Source organism: Peromyscus leucopus, chromosome 10 (assembly GCF_004664715.2).
Source record: "Peromyscus leucopus breed LL Stock chromosome 10, UCI_PerLeu_2.1, whole genome shotgun sequence".
In the NCBI taxonomy this organism is placed as follows: Eukaryota; Metazoa; Chordata; class Mammalia; order Rodentia; family Cricetidae; genus Peromyscus; species Peromyscus leucopus.
In genome coordinates this window covers 51,011,621-51,031,364 of record NC_051071.1, presented here as the reverse complement: position 1 = coordinate 51,031,364, position 19,744 = coordinate 51,011,621, and the positions used below count along the sequence as shown (strand labels likewise).

The 19,744-nt window shown below is 48.0% G+C and overlaps 1 protein-coding gene across 2 annotated transcripts in view; it reads left to right on the top strand.

Moving 5' to 3' along the window:
* Rell1 (RELT like 1) overlaps positions 1-19,744 on the top strand; it is a 63,179-nt gene that overhangs the window by 31,146 nt on the left and 12,289 nt on the right. For both annotated transcript variants that reach the window (XM_037209038.1, XM_028868139.2), the window contains exons 2-6: positions 3,908-4,135; positions 5,815-5,886; positions 12,128-12,185; positions 15,185-15,421; positions 17,564-17,702. In XM_037209038.1, coding sequence (XP_037064933.1) covers positions 3,908-4,135; positions 5,815-5,886; positions 12,128-12,185; positions 15,185-15,421; positions 17,564-17,699 — 731 coding nt within the window. In that variant the 3' untranslated portion in view covers positions 17,700-17,702. The remainder of the gene's footprint in view (positions 1-3,907; positions 4,136-5,814; positions 5,887-12,127; positions 12,186-15,184; positions 15,422-17,563; positions 17,703-19,744) is intronic.

The window sequence follows — 19,744 nt, the reverse complement described above, 5'->3', positions numbered from 1 at the left end:
ACCAAGAGCAAATGCCTAAAGATACAGGAAGTAGGAGGTCAGTTCCTTAAGGCCTGGGGTCTAACGCTGACAGTGCACCAACTCCCAACAAATTCTGTATCAAAAGTGAGAATTTTAAGGAGAGGAAACAGCGGTTGCACCTGTCTGTGAGAGCAGCCTCTAAAAATGGACTGTGTTTTCAAATCATCGAGGCTGCAATCAGTACTTTGTTTGTTTTGAGACAGGCTCTCTCTGGCTTTGGGCTTGAGTCCTCCTGTCCCAGTCTTCTCAGTGCTGGGATTACAGGTGTGTGCCGTGCCCCAGCCCAGCTGCGGTCACTCCGATTGCATTTTACAGATGAGGAAACCAAGCATTGAACATTGACATTTTGCTCACTAAAGATGAGATGTCTCCTAAGTGGCTGAGCTGTTCCATCTTCCAGACAGCCTGAGCTTTGTTTGTTTGTTTTGTTTTTGTTTTTTTTAAGACAGGGTTTCTCTGTGTAGCTTTGCGTCTTTCCTGGAACTTACTCTGTAGCCCAGGCTGGCCTCGAACTCACAGAGATCCATCTGCCTCTGCCTCCCAAGTTCTGGGATTAAAGGCATGCGCCACCACTGCCTGGCAGCCTGAGCTTTTAACTTCAGTGCTTTTTGTATCTCTAGAATTGCATGGCTCACAAATTTAGATTTCTATCATCTGCAGCTCTTTCGTTGTATAATAGTTGAGATTAAGGAAATGGTTCTTGTTTGCAAATCACACATCTCTGTCCATGCAGCGAGGTTGCCAGATGTCAAGCGGACAGTGAGGACATTCTCAGCCACCTGAATGAGGATTTAGAGACGCTGTTGGACTCCAGTTCTGAGACGCTGCTCTCTTCCCTGCTTGCCAACTGCTAACTGATCTTCACCTTCTGACTGAAACAGGCAGTGACTGAGGAAAGCTGTTTTGCCCTCAGATGCCCCTGGGACATGAAGTGAATGTGTGGTAGGAGGAGGAAGGAAGAACGGGAAGGAGGGAGGAGCGAGCAAAGCAGGCAGCCAACCAACCAGGCTTACGCAGAACTATAAAGAAGTTAAATAAATGTTTCTGGTCTTGCACATATCAATGCATATGTAGCTACATACATTTTATTTATTTATTTTGGTTTTTCGAGACAGAGTTTCTCTGTGTAGTTTTGGTGCCTGTCCTGGATCTCGCTCTGTAGAACAGGCTGGCCTGGAACTCACAGAGATCCGCCTGGCTCTGCCTCCCCAGTGCTGAGATTAAAGGCGTGCACCACTGCCGCCCAGCACATACGTACTTTTTATATGTAGATCTGCATTGCTTAGTGATAGGAATGCATTGTAAGAAATACATCATCGGACAGCGGTACACTTACCTAAACTTAGGTGGTACAGTCTACTGTCCCTTACATGATATAGTCTGTTGACCCCGGGCTATAAACCTATACAGCATATTACCCTACCAACTCTTTTAAAAAGACAGTGGTATTCGTGTCTCTAACTACAAAAAAAACAGTTTAAAGAAAGGGAAATTTAAAAATTTTATAATAATCAATGAGGTCTCTATTATATGTGCAATGCATTGTTGTGAAAAGTCAGGTGCAGAGTGTGTGTGTGTGTGTGTGTGTGTGTGTGTGTGCATGTGTTTGAGAAATAAGAAAAAAATACGCTATCTCAAATTCTAGACGTTGCCTGATAAAGTAATGAATGCAACCATTTACAAACCAAATAAACCGGCAGTTTCCTTTACTGCTCAAAGAGAATGGATATTTCCATGTGAGAAAGAAGCGGCCCTTTGTTTCATGGGCTCCGGTTTGCACACATATGCTTCACTTTGATGCTGTTGACTGCTGTTATGGCCGGTGCTCGTGTTTTACCGAGTGACTACAGTCACACAACGCTCAATCTTCTTACCAACGTGTTCTCGAGAATGCTGTCTTTCTGACTTGGGGGTTTCTTTGGCAGGGTAGGTGACACTCCCTATGTAGGAAGCTTCATTTTTACCACACCAGAGTCCGAGCTGAGGCTTCATTCCAGCCAAACGCTGCGTTGTCCTTTGCTGTGCGCCCGCCTGACCTCCTCCTCCTCTCGTTTGCTGCTTGTTTTTCCTGTGTTATTGCTCAGCCAGAGGCAGCAGGGACAGAGGCTAAGCTCCGCTCTGTTACTGGTAGCATCCTGAATTCCCGTAATCTTTTAGGCACCCCAACTCCGGTAAGATTGATCTTGACTTTAACACGGAAAAGAATTTCAAGCCGAGCTGGTATGAAGCAGAGGCAGAGTTTATTAGAAGAACTTTTAAGCAGGTTTTAAAGCAGGAGAGGTGCTCAGAAGAAAGTAACATAGAGGAGCACAGGCGTGGGCCTCTTACAGGGTCTCCCGTTGTCTTTACAAGGGACACACAGAGCACCTGGGTGGGTTTTGAAACTATTATCTTCAGAGGGTTGCACAGGAGGTTCCTCGGGAAGGAGTGGCGTGGACAGGGTTACAATTAATAAGGTGAAACTGTAGATCATTGGATACCAGAAGGTAAGCGGACTCACTGTGTAGAGTTCATAGTCTTGTTTGAGGTCCCCAGAAAATAGGGGGGTCATGAGGACTAGGGTCATATACCTTCAGGCCCCAAGTCTGATTTGTTATTTCAAGATAAAATTATTCATCCACCTATTCATCCTCCTATCCGTCTGTCTACCCTTCCACCCTACCCATCCATCTATCCACCCTCCTACCTGCCCATCCACCCATCATCTATCCATCCACTCATCATCCATCCGTCCGTATGTCGGCAGCCTACACAATGGTTGGTTCTCTTGCTTCTCATCTAGGGAGAGAGGCTTCAGTCAGCCTCTGGAGTGAAGAGGCTCCTTTCCTCTCTATGTTCTCATGGTTTCCCCCGTGTGTCCCACACAGATTTTTCTCTGCAGTCTGTTTTCTCTCTTTCCTAGGCACTTGTCATGCTGGGGTGCCCAGGCTTTCTTTGCCTTCCTCTCCAGAGGCCACATGGCTCTTACACTGTCTGCCCTTTCAGGCTGCCTCTGGGAGAAGTCCATGTGATAGATCGAAAAGCAAACTTCGTTTTTCCAAACCGCAGCTTCCCTTTTCTTGTGGGCAGGCCCGAGTGCTGTTGTCTCTGAGTACACATGAATTCCTTCCACGTGACCTGATGCTACCTTCCCAGCTCCCACATGGGAGTGGGCTAGTGTCCTTGTCCCTCTTGTCCCAGCTCCCAGCAGCAGCTCTCCACACAGCAGGCACACAGTACATGTTATTTAGATCAATGAATGACCAGATGCATGGGCTTCTGTTCTTATATCTGGCCAGAAATCTGAGGCCACTCCTGGTTTTCTCCCTCTTCTTTGTGCTCTAACCATCTTAGTTCATTAAATCCCTCTGGAACATAAGCCACACGAGGACAAGATGTTTGTCTCTCTGACTCGGTGTGATGCACTCACGTCCCTGGAAAGTGCTGGACAAGAGGGTAATAAGCATTTGCTACGGCAGAAATGCTTGTGTGCGTTTGACCTGCAATAATTGGTTTCATAAGAAACAGAGACATTTGGTGCTTAGATCATTGTTTCTTGTCAGAGTGCTGCTAAAAGGTGGACCTGGGCATTCACTCCATGTCTCCTGAGTCCTCACACATAACTACTAAGTACTGTGCTGGAATACCCCTTAACACTTGCATGCATATTCTGTGCGCGGCACTCTACTAAAATGCTGTGCCTTCTCCATCCTGTTATAGAGACCTCATAGTCAGGTGGTTTGGGATTGTTTCAGCTCTAGCCTGTGATCTCACCTTTTGTCCCCATGCAGCAGGCCCCCAGACCTGTGTATAGCTTGCAGCTTTTGGAGCACACAACATTGAATGGAAATGTTTCCAGAGGGTCATCGCAAACATCTAACGTAGCCGTGCGTCTCCCTCTTTGTAGACAACACTGGCAACCACGCGTTACACTCCCGAGCAGAGACGACTCCGTCGTCACCCACCAACAACGCTGGGAATGGACACCCGGAATATATCGCCTATGTGCTTGTCCCTGTGTTCTTCATCATGGGTCTCCTTGGGGTCCTCATCTGCCACTTGCTTAAGAAGAAAGGCTATCGGTGTACGACAGAGGCCGAACAGGAAGTTGAAGAGGAAAAAGTAGAGAAGATAGGTAAGTAACCTTTGCTCTTTTTTTTTTTTTTAATGGGTCGAGGAACAGATACTAAATAAAAAAACTTCATTTATAATTCATTTTTTGAATGAGGAAACTGTATTTTCTGCAGTAATCAGCATTTGAAACCTTGCCTACATTTACTGAATACTTGCTGAGTATTTACTTCAGAGCTTGGTAGCCTTGGGCCTGTTATTCTTGCTGTGTGTATTTATTTATAATTTTATTGACATTCGCTTTAATGAGGATAATCTCCACCTGAAGGGTTATTGTGAAATTGGGAGACAAGGCGTGTTGGTGATTGGCACTTATAGCCACTCGTAAACCTTAATCCTTGCTGCTACCGATTGAGTAAGATTCTAATAAGGATGGTAGGAACGTGAAGCGAGTCTCATCAGGTTTCTGGTGTTAATGTTACGGGGCGGGGGGGGGGGGTTCTTCAAAAATCCGAGTGACTGGACTTTATTACGTGCAGTGGAGGTGTGGCGAGAACTGATGTTCCCATGTGAACGTCAGGACGGCTCACCTTTCCCTCTGCATATGAGTTGATAGTGTTGGGAGAAACCCCACAGATCCTGTTTTCCCCTCCTTTCCAGTCCTGCCTTAGGGAGGTTTCCCGATGGGCTAGCCGATCACTCTCTACATCCCGCTCCGCCCCTCTGTGGCATCTTTGCAGAGAGGTGATATTTGGAGCAGGTCACCCGTGGAGCACACCCGCAGGGCGCGTGGGGGAAGGTTTCTCAGTCCTTGCCAGCCTGCCGGACTGTTGATTTTTTCCACCCCCACTGACCTTTGAGGCTGAGGAACACGGGTGAACACGATGAGTCACGAGCAGCGAGTGAGCAGAGCAGAACTGGTGTGGGTTGGCTCAGCCGGCAGCTTCCACTTGGCCTGTCCAAACAGCCCTGGGCCATGGGAGAGAAGCTCCCCTTGGGGTGCAGAGGACATTCGTGCAGGTACATGGGTGTGCCATTGCCCTACTGGTGCGTCTTTCCAAGTGGGGTGCAGTGTCTCTGTTCAGTCTCCTCTTCTGCTAAATGAATTATGCAGATCGTTTCCAAGCGAGGCTTGTTCCTCCTTCTGCCGACTGTCACATGCACTGCTGGTGTTGAGTTCTCCAAGTCAACTGAACTTGTAAACAAGTAACGAGTGCCCAAATTTAGGTATCTTGTTTAGAAGGAAAAGAGCATTTATAAACATGGATGAATACTTACAAAGGCAGCTGAAAACATAGGTCAGTAGACGCATTTTAGACCGCAAGTCTGCAGCTAGATGAAACCCAAGGACAATGGTGTTTCTTTTAGTTAGCCGCCTTCTTCTAGTGTCCCCTGAGGGTTTAAGGTAATAAGGAGAAATAAGAGCAGCGGGGACAGATATAAATGCATTCCTGTATTGTCATACAAAGTGAGTGGGTATTGGTCTTGAGGAGGGATTGATGGACAGCCCTGAGCCTTTTTCTTTTGATTTTTAAATGTATTCTGCCAAGGAACTCAAAGCTGTGACATCGAGAAGGTGGGGGCTGAGGACCAAAGGCAGGATCTTAGCACCGTGTGAGGGTGCTTGAACGTTCTGGAAGTTGTTCGGTGAGGTCTTGGGCTCCAAGGTGAATGTCTCGAGCCCATTCGCTGCTCATGTCGCTGGTGACATTTACAACGCTGTCCTTTCTTCTTCTCTTTTAGAGTTGAATGACAGTGTAAATGAAAACAGTGACACCGTTGGGCAAATTGTCCACTACATCATGAAGAACGAAGGTAGGGATATGTTCCTCTTCCGGGGCGTGTCCGTCTCGTTAGCAATCTAGAGTCAGAATTGGAATGGCTTCTCACTGCTTTATCTGAGCTCTGTAATACCTCAGCTTCCAGCGTAGTCCCGACAGACGTTTGCCTCTGTGGGTGTCTGGTGGCCTCAGTGTCCATCGCAGAGGACCAGCCCTCAAGTTGATAGCTTCTGTCCAAACCATGCTTTACATGACTTTATAACTAACGCCTCTGTTTCCTCCCAGAGAGTGAGAGCCACACTCATGCTTGAAACACGGCGCTGTGAAATAGCACACATGGAATGCTGAATGTCACAAGGATTCACAGCTGACCTAGTTCTTGGTTTTTCCACACTTAAACATTGTAAAATCTATAAAATGGTAAAGTTTACTGTTTTAAGGGACCGGGGAGATGACTCAGTGGGTAAATGCTTGTTTCACAAACATGAGACGTGAACTTGACCCCCAGGACCCAGGTTAGAACTGGAGAGTGGCAGTGAGTTCCTGTAAGACAGGTGGGGTCCTGGTGGGCACTGACCAGCCGGTTTAGCCAATTGGTGAGCTCCAGGTTCAGTGAGACAACCTGTCTCCAAATAAGAGGAGAGTGATTGAGGAAGACACCCTTGACTTTTGGCTACCATGTGTGCACACGTATACATACACTTTCCCAGATACCACACCTGCCGGGGGTGGGGGGGGGCACCTGCGCGTGCGCACACACACACTTTTACCAGTTTAACCATTTGGAGGTGGAGAATTCAGTAGCATCCGTGTCCATTCTAAGTGCTATATGAGCGTCATCACTCTTCCAGAACTTCCTCAATATCCCACACTGAAGTATGCACGTTTCTCTCCCTGTCCCTTCCTCCCCAAACTGCTTGCAAATGCCGCTTTGCTTCCTGCCTCTGTGGTTTGTATCTTCTGGGAGAGCTTAAGCATTAGGACTTAAGTGGGTTTTTTTTCCATATATATATATATATATATATATATATATTTTTTTTTTTTTTTTTGAGATAGGGTCTCATGTAGTCCAGGCTGACTTTGAACTCAGTATAATAGCTAAGGATGGTCTTGAACCCAGGTCATCCTTTCCCTGGGAGGCTAAATGCTGGGGTTATAGACACGTGCCATTATGCTCAGACTTATGAAATGTATTTCAAGCCAACTTTGAAAGTGAAGAATTCAGTTGTTATTAAATAAGGGACATTGTTCTGAATGCTGGTGGTTATCTTAATAGGTTAAGATTTTCTGTTGCTATAAGTGAGTAGCACAAGCTTGATAGTTTATAAAGAACAGAAGTTTATTTAGCTCACTGTTCCAGAGGCTAGCAAATCCATGCATGGGTCCAGCATCTGCTTGGCATCTGGGGAGGGCCTTTAATCGCTGCATTCTGACCTGGGGACCCGAAAAGACAGAGCAGTCATCTCAAAAAGAACGTGCCTTTATGACAAGGCCACTCCCTCAGTAACCCATGAATCCAAGAATCCGTGAGCAGACGGGAATGTTCATTAGGGCAGAGCCCTCCTGGCCCAGTCACCCTGAGGCCCCACCTCCAAATGCCATCAGTGTGACTTTGGGGGATTGTGTTCCCAACACACGAGTGAATTTCAGGCCACACCCGAACCAGGGCAGCGTCTTTGCTCTGAGTAATTTTTAAGGTCTGTGGCACTCCTTGCCCCTTCGCTGACATGCTACAGTGTGTGTTTCCATCAGCACATAACATCCTTCGACATCAGCCCTTTTCTGGGACCCCCCACCCCAGTATTCAGGGAGAGTGCCCATCTGGTCCAGCCTAAGGTTTCCACCTGTTTTCCAGCCGTGATTTATGTGTTTGGCTTAGGTCTAGTGGTTTGCTCTGGGTTCTCACTAATTCTCAACACATCCATGTAAAGTTGGTGTGTACTCAGTTTACAGGTGAAGCAAGGGAGGCCCCGGGGTTTAGGTTCGAGTGGTCAGTGCCTTCTGTCCAGTTCCGGCTACAGGGCCCCTTTCCGCCTCCAGTGCTGTTTCTCGCTTTCAGTTTTGATTTAAAAAAAAAAAAAAAAAAAAAAAAGAATAAACTTAGACAACATAGGATTTGTCTTCCTGAGGCTTCCCATCAGGGCCTAGGATTTGCCAATACTGGATTCCCGCACACTAGTTTATAACCTAGTCTTTTTTCATGTGACTCTGAGCTAAAATTCTCTGCTCTAAGGGACAAGCACATCGTTACCCAACTTGGTTTCTGTCGTTAGCCCAACTTCAAACTTTATTCAATTTAAACTTTACTGTCACTTTCCAAAACTGACACTCTCTATATTTATAAATTGTAACCGCCAGGCGGTGGTGGCGCATGCCTTTAATCCCAGCACTCATGAGGCAGAGGCAGGCGGATCTCTGTGAGTTTGAGGCCAGCCTGGGCTACAGCGTGAGTTCCAGGAAAGGCACAAAGCTGCTCACAGAAACCCTGTCTCGGAAAAAAAAAAAAATTGTAACCATACTCCAAACTTTTTTAAAGAAATTAAAAGGGAATAACATGAAGCACACTTTCTCCATTAATGTTTTCCCATGTTTTTTTTTTTTATCCCTATATCACATAGTTTTAAACATTTGCAATATTGATATATGAGCAGCTTTCTGTCTTGAATTTTTTTAATTTGTCAGATGGGTAAATTTAATCTATAGTCATGGTGTTTTTCAAATGAAGCAAAGCTGGGGTTTAATAAGATTTAATATAGATTTAAGCCCGAGAAAGGGTGTGAAAATGAGCCGAAGGTGTACACACTAAGAAGCCAGAGTTCCCCTGCAGTGGCGGCATTCTTGCTTAGGGTTTAAGCATGCGCCTTTAGTTTTAGAAATCAATTTTGGCTTAGTTCACTGTCTCTCGGGGGTTGGCCCTAGCAGCTGGCCTGCTGGGTAGTCACATTTTTATTGTTGTACTGTCACTGTGGCTCTACATAGTTCTTGAAGATTTATTTTGAAATTTTAAGAGTGTGTGTGTGTGTGTGTGTGGTGTGTGTGTGTGTGTGTGTGTGTGTGTGTGTGTGTGTCTGCACATGCCTGGGAAGGCTAGAGATGGTAAATCTCCCAGGAGCTAGAGTTATAGGTGGCTGTGAGCTGATCGCTGTGAATGCTGGGAATCAAGCTTGAGTTCTTTGCAAGAGCGGTGTGAGCTCTTAACCACCGAGTCATATCTCCACACCATACCATGCTTCCGACAAAGGGTGTGCGGAGTTTTCCCACCCAAGCAGCTCTTCACCTCTGAATGCCAGCTCCTCGGCCCATTTAGTTCAGCTCTGACTCTGCCTGGGAGTGAGTGTGGTACACCACAGGCTAAGCTTAGTTCCACAAGGCTGCCCGACTTTACACGCCAGTTCTGTTCCTCTAACTTACACGCTGAGAATCTAAGAATCCCTCCAGGCCCCTCCCCAGGTTTGCTGGGTCGCTAGAATGGCTCACAGAACTCAGGGATATACTGTTACATTTAGCAGTCTGTTAAAAGGATAGAACACAGGACAAAGGGGTATTGGGAGCCAGGGGCCAGGGCTGAGAGCTACCGCCCTCTAATCACGGGGCCTTTTACCGACTGCGCCCTGACTCACCTCATTAACATACACTCAGGTATGATCCAGTAGCTCATTATGAATAACAAAGGACACTCCTCTTTGACTCAGGAAATCTCACTCAGGAAATTCTCAGGGTTTTAAGAGCCTTTTGACACACCCACACACACTGATCATTTTCTTCCTGATGCCAAGCATTAGAGTAACCCTAGTGCCGTCTCTTAAGTTATCTTGCCCTATAGAGCTGAACTGAGCAGTGTCTGTGTGGTCAGTGGGGTTTTCGTGCATTGTGTAGAAGTTTGGAAAGCATTAAGTGTTATTTATTAAGCGGGTACAATGTTATTCATTAAGCAGCGCTGTTTACCATGCGAGAAAAGCCACGAGGTACAACAAAACCCACTGTAAGAGTTTATTAGGGGAAGGGAACAGAAGGGGTGTGCATAGGCCCATGGGATGACCGAGCAGGAAGAGCAGGGAGGAATAGGTGGAACCCGCTCTTAGAGGTCCACCCCCACCCATGTGGTTACATAGCCAAGCCACGCATGCTTACGCCACGCATGTTTTACTTAACAGGCTCTTGTTTTCTCAGGGAACTTTAAATGATTTTCTTATGAATGCTTATCATTATAATTTTTATTACAGCCAGCATTGGCATCTTTCCCTTTTGTTATTTTTTTTTCTCTTTTGTTAAGTCTGGTAAATGATGGCAAAGTACAAACTGACCACTTACTGTCCATTTTATACAAGCCGTATCCGAGACTATGTACCTGGCTATTTCATCTTGTTATTTCTAAGGAAGCATACAAAGCCAGCGTTGTTTAAAGGAAGAGTCGTTGCCGTAGATCAGTTTGGGAGATGGAAGTCCGAGATCAGGCAGCTTCACTGATTTGACTCTGGTGAGGGTCCGCTTGGCTGGGTCCTGTCTTAGTGGCCAGCAGCATGTTGGAAGCGTGGGTGAAAGGAAGAGAACACAGGTAACCAGGAAGCCAGAGAAAGGGCAAGAGAGAGGCAGAGAGAGAGAGAGAGAGAGAGAGAGAGAGAGAGAGAGAGAGAGAGAGCGAGCCTCCCTCCTTGTGCAGGCTAGGACTCAAACCCAGGGACTTGCGCATGCTAAGCACACACTCTGCGCTGAGCTACACCCCCTCACCCCCCTTCTCATTTTTATACCAACCCCTTCTTGGGAACTGAGGGAGAGGGGGTACTTCAGGAGCTGTCTGAATTCTGAGGGCAGTGTCCAGTAACCTAATCACCTTCACTCGGTTTTCAAAGGGTGGACCACTTCCCATAGCACCACTTCCCACGTGGCCAGGGTGCTGCCATCCTGTCCCAAACTCCAGAGAGAATAGCATCAAAGGGTAGGTAGCCAAGGGTAGCAATTGGCACAACTATAGACGTCTGGGAAAAAGGGTACAAGGGAACCCTAAGAGAAGCCGCTGGGGACAAGCTCTTACAAGAGGTGGCGGACGAGCCACATCCAAACCAAAGCAAAAGCGCATGTTTATTGAAACATTTTCCTGACTCTAGAACGTCAAAGGAAGTGACTTGTATCACAGGATTATGAAGTGTGTTTTGCGGAGTCAATGTGGTTTTGTTGTTGTTGTTGCGTGGGTGGAGTTATGGATCTAATTTTAGTGCTTTTTTTTTTTTTTTAAATAAAAAAAGCTTTTGGTTTTACATCAAAACTTGTGTTTGGCAATGGTTTTAGACACCCTCACAGTTGTGAAGGCCAAAAAAAAAAAAAAGTACTTTTTTTAGAAAGGGTGACATGTATAAGTATTTCTTAAAAATACCCCTCATCCTCATGGATTTCTAAAAGTTGCAGTGAGGTATTGGAGACCATGGAGCAGCCCCAAATGAAAACAGCAAGAACTTTATTCTCTCTTATACATAAGGCAACAGATATGCCACAGGTCATACGCAGATATGGATCTTTGGTATCGTATTTTTATGACCGAATGGATAGGGAACAAAAACTGGGTGGGGCTAAAAGGAAGTCAGGTTGTGAGGCACACGTCGCACGCGAATCCTTAGCTCTCAACACGTCCAGCATCAGAGATGGAGCTAGAGGTAATTGTCCTCTGGAGATGTCATTTGAATGTAAAATGTTACATGCCACCATCTGCTCACAGGGTAAATAGTAATTCTTTTATTCTTTCCTCTCTGGAGAGTTTATTGTGAGAACAGTCATGAGAACAGTGCTTTAAGAACCAATGGAAAAGGTTAGGAGTTGGTAATAGCTTTTCGGCCCTGGCAATTAGTAGCCAGAAGACACTTGGCATTCAGAGCAGCTTTGACTGACTGGCCACTCTGTAAGAAGCAGGAACGCAGGGCGTGGGTGTGGGTCAGGCCTGAAAGCGTAGGCTGGGTGTGCTTTTGTTGACAACTCACATACTTGGGATGTTAAAGTCTGAACATTGTAAGTCTCAATTAAATCCTCCTGTGTCACATAAATGTGAATGATTTGTCCTGACTTAGGGGCTCTTGTTAGTCCAAGTGGAGAGCAAAGGCAGTCGGCCGCCTGCAGAGGAAGCCTACCCCTTTCTTCACCCGGGACCCTGGAACCTCCTCAGCCTTCTTCCGGGAACTCCTCTGTGAACTGAAGGGAGGCCTGAGGTGTTTCCGTGACAGCTTTCCTAACGTGGTGGCAGGGATTACTCACTCACCTCATTTAGTTCTTTTTCTTTTTCTCTTCAGCGAATGCAGATATCTTGAAAGCCATGGTAGCTGACAACAGCGTGGCTGATGTTGAAAGGTGAGTGTCTCTCCGCTATGGATGGAGACAGTTTTCATTTGTTCAGCCGGATGCCATTGGTATTCTGCTCAGCTGGAGCTGGCCTCTAGCCTTGGCTACCGTGACGTGTGAGGTCAGGCAAGTCTTTGCTGAGAGCAATGGCTGGTACGAGGAGGACTGTTAAACAGAGTCCTTCATCTCTGCTCATTGGGCGACAGAGCGCTACCCCGCCTTCAGAGTGCGACGACCTAAAATGTCTCCGCACACTGCCAGTATTCCCTGGGAGACCATCACCCAGTGATTGGCACTCTAGGAATAGGGTCCAGAACCACTTGGTGTCGAGGGCGAGAGCTGGAGATTAGAAGATAAAGAAGACAGAAAGCTGGGACCCGGAGCTCTTGTGTAAGCCGATGGCTTGTGCCATGCAAGTCTATTAAGAAGCGCAGCGTCTTATCTGCAGCTGTCGTGTGGAAAATGGGATACAGTCGGTGGAAAGCGATCATACGACGGGGTGCAGTCAGCAGGAAGCCAGTCAAGGGTGTTGCACAAGGGAAACTCCAGTGCGCCACAGCTGGGCCCACAGCGGCCAGGGGACTGCTAGCCACGGCTCCTTAGGCTGGGAAGCATTGAGTTCTCAGCATGAAGTTGAGGCTTCCCCCAAGGCCCTGCCCCCAGGCCTTGGCTGCCTCTGCCAAGCATATTCCTGGTTTTAGACGAGGAGCCATGCTGCTTCTCCTACACCAGGGCCTCAGAGAAAGCTGGGATCAGCCTAGCTCCCAGCAGCCCTGCGTGACGACTGTGTGTTCAAGGCTATTGCTGGAGAACAGTGAAATGAGTGGCTAAGAGTGAGAGCCTAGGTTCAGAGCTGCAGAGAGATTGTGTCCTGCCTCTGTGTGGGGGGCAAGTTAACTGAGCCTGCTCAGCTCCGGATCCACTGCCCGCAGACCACTGTGCCAATTTCACTGGGTTATGACCAGGAACACAGAGCACTTAGGTGCTGAAAGACCTTTATCAACAGCGACAGCTAAGTGATAACCTGGTCGGTTTAGAGTGCCTGCTCTACCATCTGTTTTTGTATTACTGGTTATAGGGATGGCTGTGGAGCACTAGATTCCATTGTAATTCTCTATGGGTGACGAGATGTCTAGACAAGTCTCCATTTCGCTAATCAGGAGCATTGATTGGGTGCAGGATACAGTGTGGGATAGAGCAGGGCAGTCACAGGTCTTCGCTCTAAAGGGATTCAGCCCGTGGGGCATAGAGATGGGTGGGTGTGTAAGGTCTTATGAGAGGTGGAGACTGGAGTTTGGGGGCTTCTGGGGACCAGAAGAAGGTCAATAAGAAGAAGTGCCACCTGTGCCGGGTGTTCCGAGCAGGTGTTGGTGTAGACAGGTCCTGTACACAGTCCCGCTGGGAATGGCGGGTTGGGTGGCCAGAGGATATGCAGGAAGTGGCAGGATGTTGGGTTAGGGTGGAGTGGCGTGAAAAGGAGCATCTGCTTTTTGTGTGGCCCTTGCACAGTGCACCTAACCCCTCTTTAATGTGCATGTGTTTGTCAGATGTTGGATGTGCACATTAGAGGGGTCCTGTAGAATACCGGGCTGCATGCCCAGGGAGCTCTGGAGATGAAAAAACAGGACATAAAGACTCGTGTTTCCTGCCTTTGGCCAGATAGCTGGTGTTCACTACATCTTAGCTCCTTAGCTCCTCAGAACCTGGACTCAGGTGACTCGGAGCCTATAATTGGACTTTGTATTCATTGGTACTTGGTAAATACTCGTTGAGTGGATGCAGTTAACTGAGCTCGGTTTTCAAATACATGGTGCCAAGCTAACAGTCTTCCTCCAGGGAGGTCCTACTGTGTGTTTGTATTTGAACAACTTGAAAGACATAGCTAAAGAGCACGCGGGAACTTCTAGGTGTCTGGACTGTTTGGACTGCCCTCAGTTCGAGCGTGGCCCGGACTGCTTTTGAGGTGTGCTAGTCCACTGACTACCAGCAGCCCAGAGGCTGGTTTCTGCCAGCCGTCTGTGTGGCTTTGGAGTTCTTGCTGCACATTGCAGTTATTAAGTACTGGTCTCAGGTGTGGCGGAGGGCAGACTCCTGGTCAGTCCGGCCCTGCCCTGTTAGGTTGGAGCCCTCCTTTTCTAGCATAGGCTTGGTATGTGTCTTCTGAATGTAACTGACATCTTACATCTATAATTCTTCTTTGTATATCTTAGTCTGGCCAAATGTCTTCTGGGTTCCCCAGGTGATCACCATTGCCTCTGAAACACTGTCTGTAGCTATGGGCCTGAGTGTGGGGGCTCAACAGTTTGATTTTCTAGGTTTGGATCTCCAAACCACTTGGGTGCTCTTTATTATACTGGGTAAGATATTTGGCTCTTTGAGCTCCAATGTCCTCATTTTTATGATGAGGAAATTAGTGTATACATCATAAAGATCTATGAGGATTTATTAAAAACACAAAAAAACATTCTTAGGAGACAGTTGGCTCCTATTCCAGTCAGCCACATCAACATCTATTTCGAGCACCAGTTTCTATGTCTTGACCTAAGAGTTTCCTTTGATGTAATAGACAGATTGGATTCTATCTTCTGACAATCTTGAGTCTTCTGATAATTGTGGTGTCCCCCCACCCCCACCCCCTGCCCCATGGCACATGCCGGGCATCTTGCTTGGAGTTCCAGGCAGATGATTGGCTGTGTGTGAGCAATCAGTGTGATTGCATGGGAAGGAGGATGGGAGTATTGGAGAAGAAATCTAATATTGTGAAGTCACATTGTGTATCGTCTTTGGAAACAGTGGCGTATTCCCCAGCCCACTGTTTAGAATGAGCAGTTGTTCCGTGAGAGCTATGTGCTGCTGCCCGGGGGCCGGATCCCAAAGTTCATTTGTACAATTGAAGATTTGTTTGCTTAAACCTTCCTACATCTCAGGGAGCAGCTGCCTTCCCGGGGATTTTGTCTAAGCAGCCATTTTTATCTTTTTTTCTTTCTCTTTTTCCTCCCCACCTTCAGCCCTGTGACCCCTAGCACCCCGGGGAGCCCACCTGTGAGTCCTGGGCCCCTGTCACCAGGGGGCACCCCAGGGAAGCATGTCTGCGGCCACCATCTGCACACAGTGGGCGGTGTCGTTGAGCAGGACGTGTGCCAGCGCTGTAGGCACAAGCGATGGCACTTCATAAGACCCACCAACAAGTCCAAAGAGGGCCGGCCGCGGCGTCAAGGGGAGGTCACGGTCCTCTCTGTTGGCAGGTAAGGTGTTCCTGGTGTTGCTTGTGTGGGACCTGGTTGCTGTGGTTACAGGTTTTATACTTAACTTTTCATTTGAGGGTAAGTTCCCATGAGCCTGGCTTCTTAGATGTGTCCTGGTCTGAATCCTGGGTGTTTCTTACAGACTAGACAGCTTTGGATAGAACACGTTTTAAGGCAATTAAATTACTCTCTGCAATAGCTGGAGTCCAGACTCTCAACTGTGCCCAGAACACACGTGTTTCTGTTTCTCTGGTGAGAATCTAAAACAGGTGATCAGGTCAAGGTGTGGCTTTTCACACAGCTATCCAGAGCTCCAGGCCCCTTGCGTTCATGACTCTGCAGATTTGTGAACAGAGAGATGGTGGGGGAGATGCTCTGAAGGGGTTCTTAGTGAAACCGGCCTGAGGGTGGGTGAAATGTATCATTTATTTGACTCACCTGCCACTGGCTCCTGTTGATCATTTGTCTTCACCAGAGTTCCTGGCAGTCAGGAAATGCCATGCTGCCCTGCATCAAGAATATAGAAAGACAGAGTTGGTCCAGAACTTTCCAGTCTCTGCCACTTAAGATCCACACCAGTGACACTGAGTGCTTTCTTTGAGGTCACCTCTGCTGTGTGTACTGGGTACCTCAGTTCCAAAGCATCATTTCCTTGTGACCCACATGTGAGGTGAAGCTCCTGCTGTTTGATGGACACCTTAGTGAGACTTGACCTGAGCAGGTCTGCAGGGGACACGTGTGTAGTTTGAGCTCATACAGGAAGTGCATTGCCCAGGAATGTGTCACATGGGGAAAGGTCACCCCTGCAGGAGTCAGGCAAGGTAAGCGATGCAGTTAAGTTAGGACAAAGCTCGAGGGAGAGCTGCCTGGACGCACTGCATGGACCCTGATCTAGTCCTGGCATCGCCACTTACGGACTCTTACGTCACAGCGTGCCTCAGTTTCCCCCTGCCCAAAGTGAGAAGGCAGTCACACCCACCTCTGAGATTTTCTGTCAAAACTAAAAATGGTGACTCAGTTAAAGGTCTCAGAATGGTTTGGGCTCATAAGCATTCAAGGGACACTGGCAGTGCTAAACATTATTGTTGTAATTTTCACTTGGTTCAGTCTCGTCCTGTGTTAAGGGCAACCACAAGGCTGAGGAATGTCTGCCACTCACAGCAGAGCCGCGCAGCTCATGAGCAGACTTAATAAAGGTCCGCATTAAGAGGCCGAGTCACGGGCTTTGAGTGCAGTGAACGAGAACTGAAGCTGTTAGAAGAAGCACATTCTGTTTTCTCTTTGAAATGTGCGGAAAGTTAGTTCTCCGCTCGGGTCCAGTGTGCATTGGTCAGGGCTCAGAATCCACCCTCTCCTCGATGTTGGGTACGTTGGGTTTTTAATCATCACAGGCTGGTTTTCAGAGTGCTCGCTTCAGGCTTTTGCAGTTTCACAGGACAGTTCTCTGCTTCCCAGACTCCTCCTCTTGGTGGCTGGTGATCTCATTTTGGACAAAGAAGGAAATTTTTATTTTAGGTCCTTTTAAAGGCGAGCAGGACCATAGCTGTCCAAATGTTGGTATTGGAAGACTGGGGATTTGATGGTATTGTTCTAGAAAAGCAGAGAGTAGCTAGCTTTGACTTTCCTCCGTGAAATTCTCTTTTTCAACTTATTTACTTTTTTCCTCCAATCTCGAGTGACAGTTAACCTAAATTTGGCTTTGAGAAGCAGAAACAGCTTACAGGGGTGAAGGCACACCCCTGGGCTCCTCCGCCTGGCAGGTGTGGATTTGCTCAAGAAGGTTATGCGGTGGCCATCTTGGTTATGTCCATCTGCGATGTAAGCCACTTTTCCCGTTCCCCGGGGTTCTGTGGTTAATGCCCATGTCACCATTGGGAACCACAGCTCCCGGGCCACTCAGCAGTTCAGACTAAGTGTTTTCTGATGACTTTCCACGCTCCGTGAACCGTCAGGGGTGGTTGCTCAGCGTCTGCAGGGGAATTGCCTCCCTCTTGTCCGGCAGCGGCTTGGTTGCTGTTCTCTCTTTAGGCTGAGTTGGTTTGGTGTCCTCCAGGCGAGTGATTTTTGTTTTATTTATTTTTTTTACTTATAGTCCCTGCTTATTGGGAAGGAAGCCCGTCACACCTCCCTTTGCCTCCTCAGGTTTAGAGTCACCAAAGTGGAGCACAAGTCAAACCAGAAGGAGCGGAGGAGTCTGATGTCCGTCGGAGGGACCGAGAGCGTCAACGGCGACGTGCCCGTGACGCCCGTGAAGAGAGAACGGAGTGACACGGAGTAGCAGGTGAGCTGCGGGGTTGGGGACATCGGGGCAGAGTGTGGGAGAGGAGGGAGGAGGTGTAGGGAGCCCTTCTGGGGTCTGTGGCCACATGGGAACGACCCTGGAGGGGAATGAGAGGACGTCCCTGAAGCCGATATGACTGTGGGGCAGCGAGTCCTCACGGTTACTTGTCTGCCCAGGGCCCCTGGTGGAGAGGGGTGGGGACTGGTGAACCAGGAGTCACGCGGCATGCTGGGGGGTGCATCGCCTCCAGGGAGGAAGTCCCCAGTGTCGCTCCAGCATCTTCGTATTCAAAAGAGGGTAAAATCCAGAATTTTAGAATGTAGAGCAAGTAAGCTTTTTAAAGGGTTGGAAGCTTATTAAGTTTTCTGCTTAAAAGGAAGAAAAAAGAAAACAACCCCCCCCCCCAGCTTGGAATGGTGGTACAGGACCGTCTCAGCCCTTGGGAGGCTGAGGCAGGAGGATTGTGACTTTGAGACCGGCCGGCGAGACCCTATGTCAAGCAAAATAAACAAAAGCCGCAGAGCAAAGGATGTGCGTTCTTACCGTGCGTGTTTAAGGAAACGCTGTTGAAAAAGATTGGAACAAGCGTGCCAGTGTTTTGAATGGGAAACAGTGCTCCCTCATTTATTGTATCGAGGAGAATACCCCCAGTTGGAATATTACTCTGCAGTACTCAGTAATAACGTCATTCTGAGACCCCACCCCAGCAGGAGGGAACATTGCTCTTTCCATGGGCTGTTCTGAAGCACTCAGAACTCAAGGTGACCGCTTCTCTTTGTTCAGAAGTTTTCAGAGCTCTCCAGTCAGCCACCACGCTGTACTGACTTCCTGTAGCTGTCCTTCCTTTCCAGCTTGAGTGTCTGTTGTCTTTCTGCCTGTTGTATGTAAAAGGCCAAGGCTTGAACTTCGGGATGGAAGGGTTGTCGCGTATAAAGGATATGAGGGCAGATGACATCAGGCACGTCCTCGAACAGTACAGCGAGCTGGCAGAGCTGAGCCTGAGGCCGCGATCTGGCTGCCAGGTTCAGATCTCTCTGTTACTCTAACACTGAGGCTTGGACCAGGCATGGCAGCCTTTTATGTCTCACTGGCACGTGGAGACATCACTACCTGCCTTGAGGTGACCCTGGCCATGCTGGACAGTGCTGCTGGTATCCTGAGTTAATTTGCATTTGGTGGGGAGGGTAAGTGGAGGGGATAGAGGAGGTTTTGGTTGAAGCTTCTCTAATAGTCTGCAGGTCCAAAAGGCTGAAGACATTCTGGAAGTCATCTGGAGGAGCTGTGTTCCTTAGCTCTCTAAGGCGTGGAGGTACTGGCTCCTCTTTAGAGCTGGTTCTTGTAGGCTTGTGTTGGGAGAGATCTGGACCCTTATTTTAGGGGCTAAACGGGCTTTTTTTTTTTTCCTTGGTTTTTCGAGACAGGGTTTCTCTGTGTAGCTTTGCGCCTTTCCTGGAACTCTGTAGCCCAGGCTGGCCTCAAACTCACAAAGATCCGCCTGCCTCTGCCTCCCAAGTGCTGGGATTAAAGGCGTGTGCTGCCACCACCCGGCCTTGTTTTGTTGTTTTTTTTGAGATAGAATCTCTGAACTATATTCATGCTGGCCTGGAACTTACCATGTAGCCTGGGCTGGCTTTGAACTCACAAGTCCCTCCTCTGCCCGCTGCTGTGATTACCAGTGTGAGCTGCCTTTCCTGGCTTAGGGACTTTCTTTAAAGAGGAAGAGCAAGGCAGAAAAGTTTGGCTTCTCAGCTGAGAGGAAACTAGGGAAAGAGGGTGATGAAATGGCTAGTAGCCGCAGTTGCCGCTAGCTTGGGATTCTAGTTTTCTGGACATAGTGCTGACATCTACCATGTCATCATTATAAATGCTTCCTGACGAGGTTCACACCGTCACCCCAGATGAGGAAACTGGTACACAGGGGGATGGTCATGTCACGGGAGAGAAGATCCAAGCTTTGTACCCGGGTCTCTGGCTCTAAGAACGGTGGGCCAGACTAATCGGCCTAGGGTGCTCCTGAGAAGGAAGCCTAGGCCCTAGGCCCT